The 12,481-nt window shown below is 36.6% G+C and overlaps 1 protein-coding gene across 1 annotated transcript in view; it reads right to left on the bottom strand.

Moving 5' to 3' along the window:
- Pkhd1l1 (PKHD1 like 1) overlaps positions 1-12,481 on the bottom strand; it is a 144,720-nt gene that overhangs the window by 26,559 nt on the left and 105,680 nt on the right. Inside the window, exons 59-67 of the mRNA XM_029548042.1 lie at positions 12,117-12,290; positions 10,176-10,279; positions 7,985-8,114; positions 6,730-6,851; positions 6,267-6,357; positions 2,353-2,501; positions 2,148-2,270; positions 1,514-1,625; positions 1,317-1,433 (exon numbers count right to left, since the gene is read on the bottom strand). Coding sequence (XP_029403902.1) covers positions 1,317-1,433; positions 1,514-1,625; positions 2,148-2,270; positions 2,353-2,501; positions 6,267-6,357; positions 6,730-6,851; positions 7,985-8,114; positions 10,176-10,279; positions 12,117-12,290 — 1,122 coding nt within the window. The remainder of the gene's footprint in view (positions 1-1,316; positions 1,434-1,513; positions 1,626-2,147; positions 2,271-2,352; positions 2,502-6,266; positions 6,358-6,729; positions 6,852-7,984; positions 8,115-10,175; positions 10,280-12,116; positions 12,291-12,481) is intronic.

The raw sequence follows: 12,481 nt of genomic DNA, 5'->3' as shown, positions 1-12,481 counted from the left end.
CAGGTATTGGGAGAGGCAGGAGAGAGACTGAGAGGTTCAGGAGAATGAATGGAACTCTCAGAGACCTGGGATGAGGGAGGCTCACAGGATTCAATGTGGGTAACCTTAGCTGAAATGCCCAACAGTGGGGATATGGAACCTGAAGAGACCACCTCCAGTAACCAGACAGGACTCCCAGTGGAGGGATGAGGACTCCAACCAACCTACAACAGTTTCCACCCAAAATTGCTCCTGTCCAAAAGAAATGAAGGAATAAAAATAGAGGAGACTGAAGTAATGGCTGATCAGCCCAACCTGAGATCCATTCCACTTCGTCAGGGGCACCAGTCCCTGACACTGTTAATGATGCTATGTTGCACTTGCAGACAGGAGCCTAGCAGGGGCGGCTGTTGCTGAGAGTCTCTACCCAGGAGCTGACTGAGTTAGATGCAAATACCCACACCCAAGCATGGAATGGAGGTCAGGGACTTGTATGGAAGAGTTAGGGCAAGGATTGAAGGGATTAAAGGGGACAGCAACCCCACAGGAATACCAACAGTGCCAACTAACCTGGACCTCTGGGAGCTTGCCAAGACTGAGCCACCAACCAAAGAGCTGGACTGGATAGACAGGTCCAAGGTCCCAGGCAAATATATAGTAGAAGACTGCCTTTTCTGGCCTCAGTGGGAGAGCGCTAATCCTGAAGAGACCTGAAGACCCCAGTGCTGGGAGATACCCAAGGAGGGGTACCCTCTCAGAGGATGGATGAAAGGGCTGGGAGCGGGGAGCATTTGAGATATAATTAAATAGAATAATGTATTTTAAAAAATTAGAGATCTAGGGAAATGGCTCAGTGGTACAAATGGTTGGTCTGCAAGCATGAAAACCTCAGTTTGAATCCTTATAACACATGCAAATGGCCATGCATGGCTGTTCATGTCTTGTTAGGTCAAAGACAAACAGGTTTTATGAACCTGCTAGTCAGCTGCTTAGCAGAAACAGTGAGTTTTAATATCTCAAAGCAATAAGACAGTGAATGACAGAGACTGGGAAACATCCTGCTCTTGCCTCACATGTGCTCTCCTCCAGATCCACATACATTTCCTTTACTCAAGTACAGCACACACATGTATGTATTAACTTCACTAGGGAGTCATCCTTGATATGTAATTTGAAGTAAGACTTCTCTTATTGTCAAGTTAGATCAAACTCAGCAGATTACTATAAAAATCAACTTAGATACGTTCTACCACTAATGAAGCATTATTAATTAGTAGGTGCTTTACAGATGCCTATAAACACTGAGTAGATTTGTGAAGGACTATATGTAAACTTGCCTGAGACATCCAAAAGGCCACTGATAGCATTGTAACTCATGATCCCAGCATGAGGCTTCCGAGGTGCCATGTTATGAGCTGAAGCAAATGTTGGCCAGCAAATTCCACTTCGCCCACCTTTTAGTAACAAGAAATAAATTAACAGAAATTACATATGCAGACACATCAAAATTAACACTGAGATTCCCAATTTTTACCTGATGGGGGCCTAGAACTTCGATGTGCAGAGGTGAGTTCTACATCAGGACTGTCATTAGTTAAGACGTCAGAACAGTTAAACTCAGGGCTACTTCCAACAATTAATGAGTTCTACCAAAAATAGATAAAGAAGACAGTATTGATACTCACTCTTCCTAAAATAAAAACATAACAATACTGAACTGTATGGTAAGAAAAAGCAAACTAAAAAATTTAGAAGTAGACTGTTTATTAAACAAAGATCGAGGAAGAAAACTTTGAGATTGATGGTATCAACAGGAATAAGTCTCAGATGAAAGCAGGAAAGATGGCTAACATGCGAATAATTAGATTAAATGAAATATTCTGATTCTGCGATGTAGAAACACTGACATTTCCATTAATAAAAGAAATACAAAGTGAAGGTAGTGTTCTTAGCATCTCTGTTGTTTCAGAAAAACCTTGATGGAGAAGATGAAATCGCAGTGAACTACCACAGATTGTGTTGACGAGAAGAGGTGAGAACAGAACGCAGGGGGTAAGGAGAAAGGGTGGCCACATGGTCTCAAAGAGACACCAAGGACATTATTCTAATTAGACATTTAGCAGTTTTACTATCCTCATTGTCTCCATTTTTCTGCATTAATTTTTTACCTTAATTTTTACTGTTTTACTGGAAATTTTGTGGGACACAGAAGGTGGCATGTAGATCATTGAAAAGATGCTCATCCCGTTGTTCACCAGGGTCACGTTATAGATATGCATGCTCTCCGTGGTCTGGAATACAAGACATAGTTTATGTAGTGCTAAGAATAAGCATAAGAGAAACAAAGCTATCATCATTTTTCATCACATTTACCTGAAAATAAATTCCATAGTCCCAGCATGTCCAAATGGTAAATCCTTGAATAAGAGAACAACCAGGAAGGCCATCCTGGTTCATGTAAATGCCATACAAACCCCCATGGGCTTCATTGTTAAACCAGTTTTCCATGGAATTAGCCTGGCCTTGGAAGAAAATAGGAACCAGAGACAGTATTACAAGGACTGTTTTGTAGTTTTAATCATCACTACCAGTTAAAGATAAAGTATATATACATTTCCAGTATAAAAGTTTTAATGTGGTGATGTCTTAATGTATCTGCTATTTATGGTTCATTTTGCTTGGCATTACCTTTGTTGAACTTGCCTTTTATTATTCATAATAAATGTGCATTCACTTGTTTGGTCACTTACACTATGAACCCCCTTAATTACTGTATCAATTTAAAACAATCATAGACTTTGTTTGAAAGAACATGAAGTTTAGATGAAGACAAGTGTAAGCTTGAAATGTAGTGATTTACATTGGGTAAAATTCACCCCCATCCTCATCTCTTTCTTACTGTGTGCCCTTTTTGAACACATCATTTTTAAGAGTCAATTTCTTAAAAGGTTGTTACTGAACACTTGATTCAGAATAACACTTCAATCCACTTTCTTTAGAAATAAATTTTTACCACTTGATATTTTATAAATTTCTCTTCTCTCCTGCTAGAATATTAGAATGTTAGCTTCAGAATAGAAGACATGTCTGTCTCATACATTACCAAATTCAGAGATAGTGCTCCTTAAATGTATTTTAGATTGATCCTTGGGAAAGCTGTTTTATCTCTTAAAAATCCAAGTTTCCACATATGTAAACAGTTTTAATCTCTAATCAGTTATCACAAAATCAAACTAAATAAAGCAAACAAGATAGCTTATAAATCCTCTCAATTAAAAAAACACTATACTTACTATTGATATACTACATTATTAAAGATTTTAATGGAAGTGTTAGTTAAGCCAAATTGGGTCAATCACCTAACTATATTGGAAAAACAATATGTACCCAAGCAGTGTCCTCCCTAAGTTGCATTTAGAATGCTGGCTCATTAAGGTCTGCCCATATCCGATTCCTCCTATCTTCCATTCACTTCCCTTATTCCTAATCCTTTGAATTTTACCTTTTATTTCTTGTCTTTCTAGGCTTGGCTTGAATTTGTTTCCCCAGCAGAGTCTGTTCACGTTTTTTTGTTTCTACGTAATGAAACACTTTGAAAGAGATAGCCCCCTTGCCTGGACTTTAGTACATCCCTGGGAAGGACTGGAGAAACTGACAAACATTCTAGGAACTTCAGCCCCTTGTCATTTTTGATTTTGTATATATATATAACTTTTTAAGTTTTGAAGATTCCTGTCATCTGAAATTTATGTTTTGTATGTGGTTATTTGCCATGAATGTGTATCTATGTATCACTTGTGTGCCTGGTGTCCACAGAAGCCAGAAGAAGGTATCAGATGCTCTGAAATTGGAGTTAAAAACAGTTATGAGGGGCTAGAAACCAGAGCCGCCTAGAAGAATAGATTGTAGACTTAGAAACATTCTCATTTAGTGTACTAACAATCAGTGAATGTATTTATATATCATTATATCTTAGTAGTAAACATTTAAATACAAAGATTATATTTTGATTTTATGAAAAAGCTATAAGAAAAAGTTTATAGAAGTTTCAGAAAAATTATAGATTTATGGTTATTTTTACATGTCAAAGAAATGCTGCTTGAAGCTGTTAGAGACGTAAGTCTCTAATTAGACCTTATATCAGGAATTAGTTAAATCTTTTGATATAGTTGTTCATCTCTTCAAAATATATTTTGGGCAAGGAAAAATAGGCTTGAATCAAATTGTTTTTTAATAGATAAAAATGATTTCTACAATCTTAAGTATAAATAACTCATTAACTAGAATATCTAGCAGAGGGGCTGAACTTCATGGTAAATATATCATTTCCTCTTAAAGATGTTATAAATTATACTCCAATGAAACAAAAGGAACACTAAATGGAATACAAAATTTTCAGATAAAGGCCTATTTTAAAAATATTTTTTAAGTTTCTTTAGGTTGAAGCAGAAACTTACCCCCTCTGTGCGTCTGTCTCTCTTTTTCCTCCCTCTCTCTTGTGTGCATGCGTGTGTGCTCGGGTGTCAACATTTCCGTGTGTGTGTGTGTGTGTGTGTGTGTGTGTGTGTGTGTGTGTGTGTGTATGTGTGTGCAACTGGGAGCATATGTGTGTGGAGGTCAGTGGGTGAGCTTGGCTATCTCTCACAGCTTGCTAGTTTTGACAGACTAGCTAACTTTTTTTTTTTTTTTTTTAATAGCATCCCCTCTCTGTGGATATTGGGAATCCGAACTCTGGTACTCATGCTTGTGTGTCAAGTGTTTTAACCTCTAATCTAATTTTTCATTTCTTATATTCCTTTATGATTGGCAATAATTTATGTACATCCTTAAAACATAAAGGAACTATAAAATTATGTAATAATGAATGTCAAGTCACATCACTCCCTTGCTTACACCATCCATAAATTTCCTTTGTTTGTTTAGTACAAAATTTGTTTACATAAATTCAAATACCACACTCATTTTCATTTTCTTTCCTACACAAAACTTTATACCCAAACAATAACCAAAAAATTGTCTATTTTTCAGCACCTTGTACACTCATCACTTGCAAATGTCTTTAAAATTTCTTCATCATTTTCAGCTTATTTTTCAAAGTTGCTTGTGTTCTAATGTTTGTCTTTTTTCTACATATCTAACTGTTAAAGCATACATGATGGCTTGTAGGGCTGTGTGCCTGCATAGCTGCTGGGGTAACCGAGTGTGGAGCGAAGCCAGCAAGCAGCTCAAAGGAGGCAGAACACAGTCTGGGATGGGGGTCCCAGCTACTGTTTTCCAAGGTGAGAAACAGTGAGGTCTGGGACAGATGCTGTGGTTCCCAGTTTCCTGTGTGCCCAGATGCTCCTGGGGGCTGCAGAGATTTGGCAATGGTAGTCCACAGGTCCTCGAACTGACAGCCCAGGACAGGGCAGAATCCAGTTTGGTTCTGTGAGAATACAGAGGCACTAGAAGAGAGAAACCCTTCTCCAGGAGATTTAGGCGGGGCTCTTTACAAGCCATGTTTAATGGATAGGCAATTATTAGCTATGTTTCCAGAAATCGGTACTCCAAGTAAATGGACTCCTGATGTTAGTAGACATTGTCAGAACTCTTATGCAAGGGCCATTTTTAATTAGAAATATGTAAATATTCCCAGTACTGTCAAGCTCATCAAAATAAGTATTTATTAGTTCTTGATTATCATGAGTGCAGGGAAGCAATGTATATGCAGAGTATGTCCTTTGGAATTTTCATGCATGTGGATTTTAAAATATAATTATTGGGTATTTGTTCTAGATCAGGAGGGAACACAGTGTCATATTCTCCAGAGGCATCTATCTACATGTGTAGAGATGCTGATTTGGACAAAGCAGCAGTGGGACAAGGTTCTCACTCTACTAATACCCACTGAATCTAGTATTGAAGCAGCTATTGGAATTTGGGGATAATAGCATTAGGAAAGAAAAAGTTTTCTTAAAAGTGGACCTGAGGGTTGTAGGCATAACTCAGCGATAGAGCACTTGCCCAGGGTTCACAAGATTCTGAATCAATCCTCGACTGACTTTCTCTCTCTCTCTCACACACCCACACACACTCACACACACACACTCACACACACAGACACAAACACCACCCCCCAATAAAGTGGATCAATCTGTTAGACTGGATGGTTTTGCATTCATGTCCCTTGTGTTAGACTTTAAAAGGAGGCGATACTACACATCAAAATGACAAAGAATAATCACTCATTTTCATGACTTGGACAATTCTTTCAATCATTTTGGCAAATGTATGTGAAAGGGACTCACTTGAGCATGGTTCACCATCAATGCGGTATCCTACTCTTCCAAATCCAGCGACTACATTATTTTGTAAGACTGTATTGGTCCCTCTGTTTATCTGGTACAATAACAAATCAAATGCTTAGGGTTAGTCTAATACACCCTTATGCAAGCAGTATAAGTATTTGGGAAAACACTTATTTTGCTTTAATTATGATATAACTCACCCCATTCAAATACATACATACTACTACAAATGTAAACACATTATGTTTTTCCTTTTGAGGTGCTGAAAATTGTACTCGGTGCTTTATATGCTAGTTCTGAACCACTAAGTTAAAATTCTAGTCTCCTATTTTGTAAAAAAGTTCATTAACTTCTTCAACTAATTTGCTTCATCAGATCATCAATACCTAAGGAAGAGTTACAACTTTCACAGAATTTATGTTTATGTTATAAGTATTTAAAATTATGAAGCTGTTCTCCCTACCTCAATTGCTGCATGCCAAAGTGTGGAACTCAAGTCTTTTCTGTTCTGGTAGGTTCCTGGCCAAACTGAAAGGGCGACCAAATTTCCACGTACTCTGTTGGCATCCCCCCATATTCTTATACCTGTTTTTTTTTTTTTAAAGACAGCAAAAGACATGTACATTTTATAATTGATTCTATGGATGATTTCTTTCATTGTTTCTGCAAAATTATTTTTCTTCTAGTACGAGACTTGAAAGAGTCCCCTGATCCCTTAGGTAATGAACTTCCTCTTACGAAAGACTAGCTGAATTAGAATCTTCTAGATACTTGTTAAATTAGTTACCTTTTGGGCTACATCTCAGATTTTAATATGTGTATAACATCTGTATATATTAAATGACTTTGTAGTATACTTCATATGGTAGAAATGAAAAAATATACTCATGTTGTATATAACTTTTATTTAAAATGACCTTACTTGTGGATAATCTTTATGATTGGCAAGCGAGGAATATCCGAAAAGTCATAGCAATTCTGCACACTCAGTAGTTCAGTGGGTAAAGTTGCTTACCTCAAAGTCTGGATACTTCAGTTCCATTGTTGGTACCCACATATTAATAGAAAGAGTAAACAGACTTTGTAAAATTGTCCTCTAACTTCCACATGCATGGTATAAAATGGATGCCTTCTTTCATACACACAGAATAATAAACACATTTAAAATGTATCATAAAGTCATAGTAATTAAAAATTTTAGACTACTTGTTTTCATGTTTTGCCTGTATGTATGGATGTGCACCACATATATGTCTGGTGCCTGCAGAAGTCATGGGAGGGTATCAGATCTTTTGGATCCAGAGGGTTGTGAGCCACCAAGTTGGTTCTAGGAATCCAAGGGCTCTCTGCAAGAGCAACAAATGCTTTTAACCACTGAAGCTTCTTTTCAGCCTATGTCACAGTAACTGAAAAGATTAGTGATTAGATAACTCATGTTAGGTTCAGGTCTATTCTGTTTGATAGCATAGCCACAGGTGGCTATTTGAATGGAAATTAAATTTAATTAAGTAAAGTTAAAATATAAATTCAGCTTCACAGTTGCACAAGCCACAATTCAGAAGTTCATTAGCCTCATGTGGCTTAGTGATTATTTTACTGGACAGCATAAACAGACCACTTCCACCTCACTGAAAGGTTAACTAATAGCTTTGTCATAGATTTCACTGTAAGATTGCCTCAGAGAATGCACTATGTGAACCACAATATCATCGTGTTACCTTCTCCTACTGTAAAGTAGATGATGTTGTCATCTATGTCCACCCCATCAGTCCCAAACACACCAATTGCTGGGGAGAAGACATGATGAAATGCACAGCCTCGAACATAAGACAAGCCACGGTCTTGGATCTAGGGAATATTTGGATTAGATGAACATTTTTAATAATAAAATTTAAATATGTATAAAGAAAATTTTTAATTAAGTGATTTTTTAGTAAGCAAGTAAACCTTGATCGTATACACATACTGTTTCTTAAATAAGATGATTTTTCTATAATCTTTTAATCACAGAAGATTTCCATGTCACGAGTTTATGGTTAAATAAAGTAAAAAAATATACGTGCATGTTAAATTGAGATTAAATTTTTCTCAAGAGTTTTTCTGTGTATTTCTCTTACCACTTTTAAGAAGATAATATAAAAGTGTTTAATAGTACAGTAAAATTGTTAGTAGTGATTTTAAAAACTTAGTTAAGGCAGTGGTGGCACAGGCCTTTCATCTCAGCACTCAGGAGGCAGAAGCCAGTGGATCTCTGTGAGTCTGAGACCAGCTTGGTCTACAGAGCGAGTTTTAGGACAGCTAAGACAGCCAAGGTGACACAAACACAAAACATTTTGTCTCAGAAAAACCAAAACAACAAACAAAACCTGAATAAACCCCCTTCACCCTAAGTAATAACACTCCAGGAAAGAATTATAATTCAAATATTGATAGTAATGGGTATGTTAGAAGTATCAAACTTAAAAACATTTTAAAATTTATTTGTTTATTTACTCTATCACTCCCTTATTTGTGTGTGCACGTGTGTACTTGTTCTTATGTTACAGCACATGCATGAAAGTCAGAGGACAGCTTTGGAAGTCAGTTCTCTCCATCCACTGTGTACACCCTGGGGAGGGAACTCAGGTTGCCAGTCTTGATGGAAAGCACATGTACCTGCTGAGCCCTAATACAGGATCAAGAGGTACTTTTATTTCTCCTAAGAAATATGTTCTTCCCCATTTCTCTTAACTCTCCAGCCTTCTTAGCATAATTAGTTCCCCCTTTTGCTGGAGATGTAGAAGCAGATATTTAGATATGCTTGTCTTTTGAGAAACATAAGCAATACTCATTTAGAAAAATTTACTCTTAGGGACTGAAAAGTAAGGCTTACCTGTGATTTAGTGCGGCAGGTATGTGTGCTATCCAAGATTGACAGACTGAGTTCAAACCCCAAGACCAAGACAGTGTAAGGAAAAAAACTGAGTCTCAAAAGCTGTCCTCTGACCTTCGTGTGCGACAACACGCACCGTTTAATTCTATTACTTTTTCTATGGCCTTATTGACCTTAAATAAACACAAAATGATTGAAATAATGCTACCGTGAGTCTATTCAAGTTGATGTACAACATACCCAAGGACATTTCATTATATTAGAAGATAAATTTGTCTACCTAAAGATACAGGTAATATTTAAAATGTAGACATGATTTGCATATATTAGAACTAAACCACAAAACTTTTATAGGTTAAACAATGCAGGTAAAGGATATATGAGTTAAGAAAGAAGCTATAAAGCTAGTTTTGTTGTTTGTTTGTTTTGGTTTTTTTGAGACAGGGTTTCTCTGTGTAGCCCTGGTTGTCTTGGAACTCACTTTGTAGACCAGGCTGGCCTCGAACTCAGAAATCTGCCTGTCTCTGCCTCCCAAGTGCTGGGATTAAAGGCGTGTGCCACCACGCCTGGCTGCTAGTTGTTTTTCTAGTTTAAGTCTGTTATAGATTTTTAAACTTTTTGTGATAGGTACATAAAAATGTACATGATAGTGAAAGGGTAAAAAGACGCAGAGACTATGGGACTAGACCAGTGCTTGCTTAAGAGACTTTCTTAACCTTTAGCTGTGTGGTGTACTTTATTTGCAGAGATTTCAAAAAATAATCTGTTTAATTTAATTTAATTTTATTCATATTGGTGTTTTGCCTGCCTGTATATCTATCTGTATGAGGGTTTCAGATTCTTTGCAACTGGAGTTACAGACAGTGCTAAGCTGGCACGTGAGTTCTGGAAATTGACCCAGGTCCTCTGGAAATGCTCTAAAAGGGTGAGCTATCTCTCCAGCTCCTATTTGTAGGATTTTCTTAGAACAGAGATTTTTTTTTTAATGGGTGAAAGATAATTTATTTGGAACATATAAAAAAAATTAAGGCACAAACCTGTCCCAGGTTAAGAAATGTCACAGCATATCTTGGATCCGTGCTATCCCTGTAGCCTTCTTGACCACTGTGATAAAATTCCACATTACTTATTCTTGCATTTCCTAAGGGAGGAGATGATTAAAAAAATGTCCTAAAATGAATAAAGTAAAAATTCTTGAAAAGGCATAAAACTATTCAAGCTCTTCATGGAAACCTTATTTTTCTTTGCTTCTTCACGTCAAATAAAACAATATTTCTTAATCTTTTATCCATTGATTTTATCCTTATAGCTTCTTTTCCATGTAAAGTTATAAAATTTAAATTATATAGATTTAACATTTATCTAAAATATATAATGACTCTTTGGAAGATCACAAACCATTACAGTATCTAAGATTCTTTTTCTTTTCTTTCTTTTCTATTATTTATTTTTGATTATATCTAAAGGACATGTTTTCTTCTATGCTAGGGTAATACTGCTTGCTAAGAAAGCACCTAAGGCATACACATAATTTATCTGATGTTTCAATCTTATTGCTATAAAGAGCTTTTATTATGAGAATTCTATTTCAGAGACTCTTTCAGCATGTGCATTGTCACTCCTCTGTCAGCCAGTTTGTCATAGTACCACTGAGGTGCAAGAGACGGTATTGTAAATTGATAATGACAGTGATAATGATCTATAACAGATTACTCTGTGCCAAATTCTGAAGCTTCCAGAAGTCCCTGAAACTTACTAGATGCATTAGGTTCCTCTGCAAGCTTATATAACCCAAACTTATATAACCAGGGTTACTTACAGAAATGACTGATCCTTAATTCCAGAAAAAAACTACAGTAAGTATTTGGATTTTGGAGGATGAAGACTCAAAAATGTTAACTCATTTGTAAAGAATTTATGACACAAAATGGAAAGGTTACTAAGATAAATAATGGAGCATTTGAGTATTAATGAAACAATCACAATGGATTAGAGTGTAATAAATATGTTTAAATGCATAACTTGTATAAGTACCTAATAACAAAACAAAGTTCTTCTTAGGCTGGAGATGACTCAGAAAGTAAAATTCTGGACATGATGCACAAAGTGCTGATTTCTCTCCCCCAGAACCCACATAAAAAGTCATGCGTGGTGACTGTGTCTTGATAATTCCAGCACTGGAGAGGGTCACAAACCAAACAGTTTCACCCAAGATTCAGAGACACTGCCTCAAAAACTAAGGTGGAGAGCAGTTGAGGAAGATGCCTGATATTGAACTCTGGCTTCCACATACATATGCATGTACCTGTGTCTGCACACACATATGCATGCCTGTATGTGCATGCTCATGCACACATATGTGCACTCACACACCACACACACACACACACACACACACACACACACACACCACAAGGAAATACACACAGAGGAGATGATCCTTGAAGAATTTTGGATAATCAAGTCAATAGTCTATATAAGATGAGAATCAAGGTTTTTTTCAACTCTTCTTCAAGATCCACAGGTTTAATGAAGCTTAAAAAGAATTTTCTAGATTACAAATGAGGAGAGAAGGACAGAATTAAAATATGACCAGATCAAACAAGACTGGATAGAATTGGTACGTTGATGAGCACTAGAGAAAATGATGGCATTGGAGTTTACTACGTTGCTTTTCTCTGTATTTGGTATATTTGAAGTTTTCCTTAAAATAGACACAGAAGATGTTATGAAATAATTTGTTTGGTTAGAGATAAGTCTGACTTTCAATTAACTCCATTTCTGGTTGGTAATTCTTATTGTCTATGAAGATAGAGTAAATAGTTAATAATGTTACACTTCAGAGACTAACACACAGAACATATAATCACATTTGAAGCTCTATTTTTCTGTGTGGTTCTATGGAGAAGTAAGAATTATAAGTACAAGAGACTATGCTATATGCCACTTGGAAAAAATTGGACTGGACTTATACGAACCTTTAAATGTCATCATGTTTCCAGTGAATGAGCCAACTAGGATTCGTGCACCAAAAGAGTCTTTGGACAAAACCGAGTAATTGTCGCCAACTATTTTGATGTTCCTACTCAGTATCCCAACATCAGCTGATAATGTGTAGCTCTGAGCTGTTCCAGAGATCCACTGTCTTTCAGCTGCAACCAAACAAATGGTCATTATCAATCTTAGGAAATATTTCTATATTAGTTCCTTTAAAAGAATATATAAGGTGAACAACTTTCTAACACACTGAATGTTGACACAAATGTCTAAACTCATTAGATATTTAACAGAGATAAAAGGCAACCTAAGTGCACTGCCGGGGAGAGTGCGGGCTGGAGAGGAG

This window comes from Mus pahari, chromosome 17 (genome assembly GCF_900095145.1).
Source record: "Mus pahari chromosome 17, PAHARI_EIJ_v1.1, whole genome shotgun sequence".
Lineage (NCBI taxonomy): Eukaryota > Metazoa > Chordata > Mammalia > Rodentia > Muridae > Mus > Mus pahari.
This window is presented reverse-complemented; position numbering and strand designations above follow the sequence as displayed.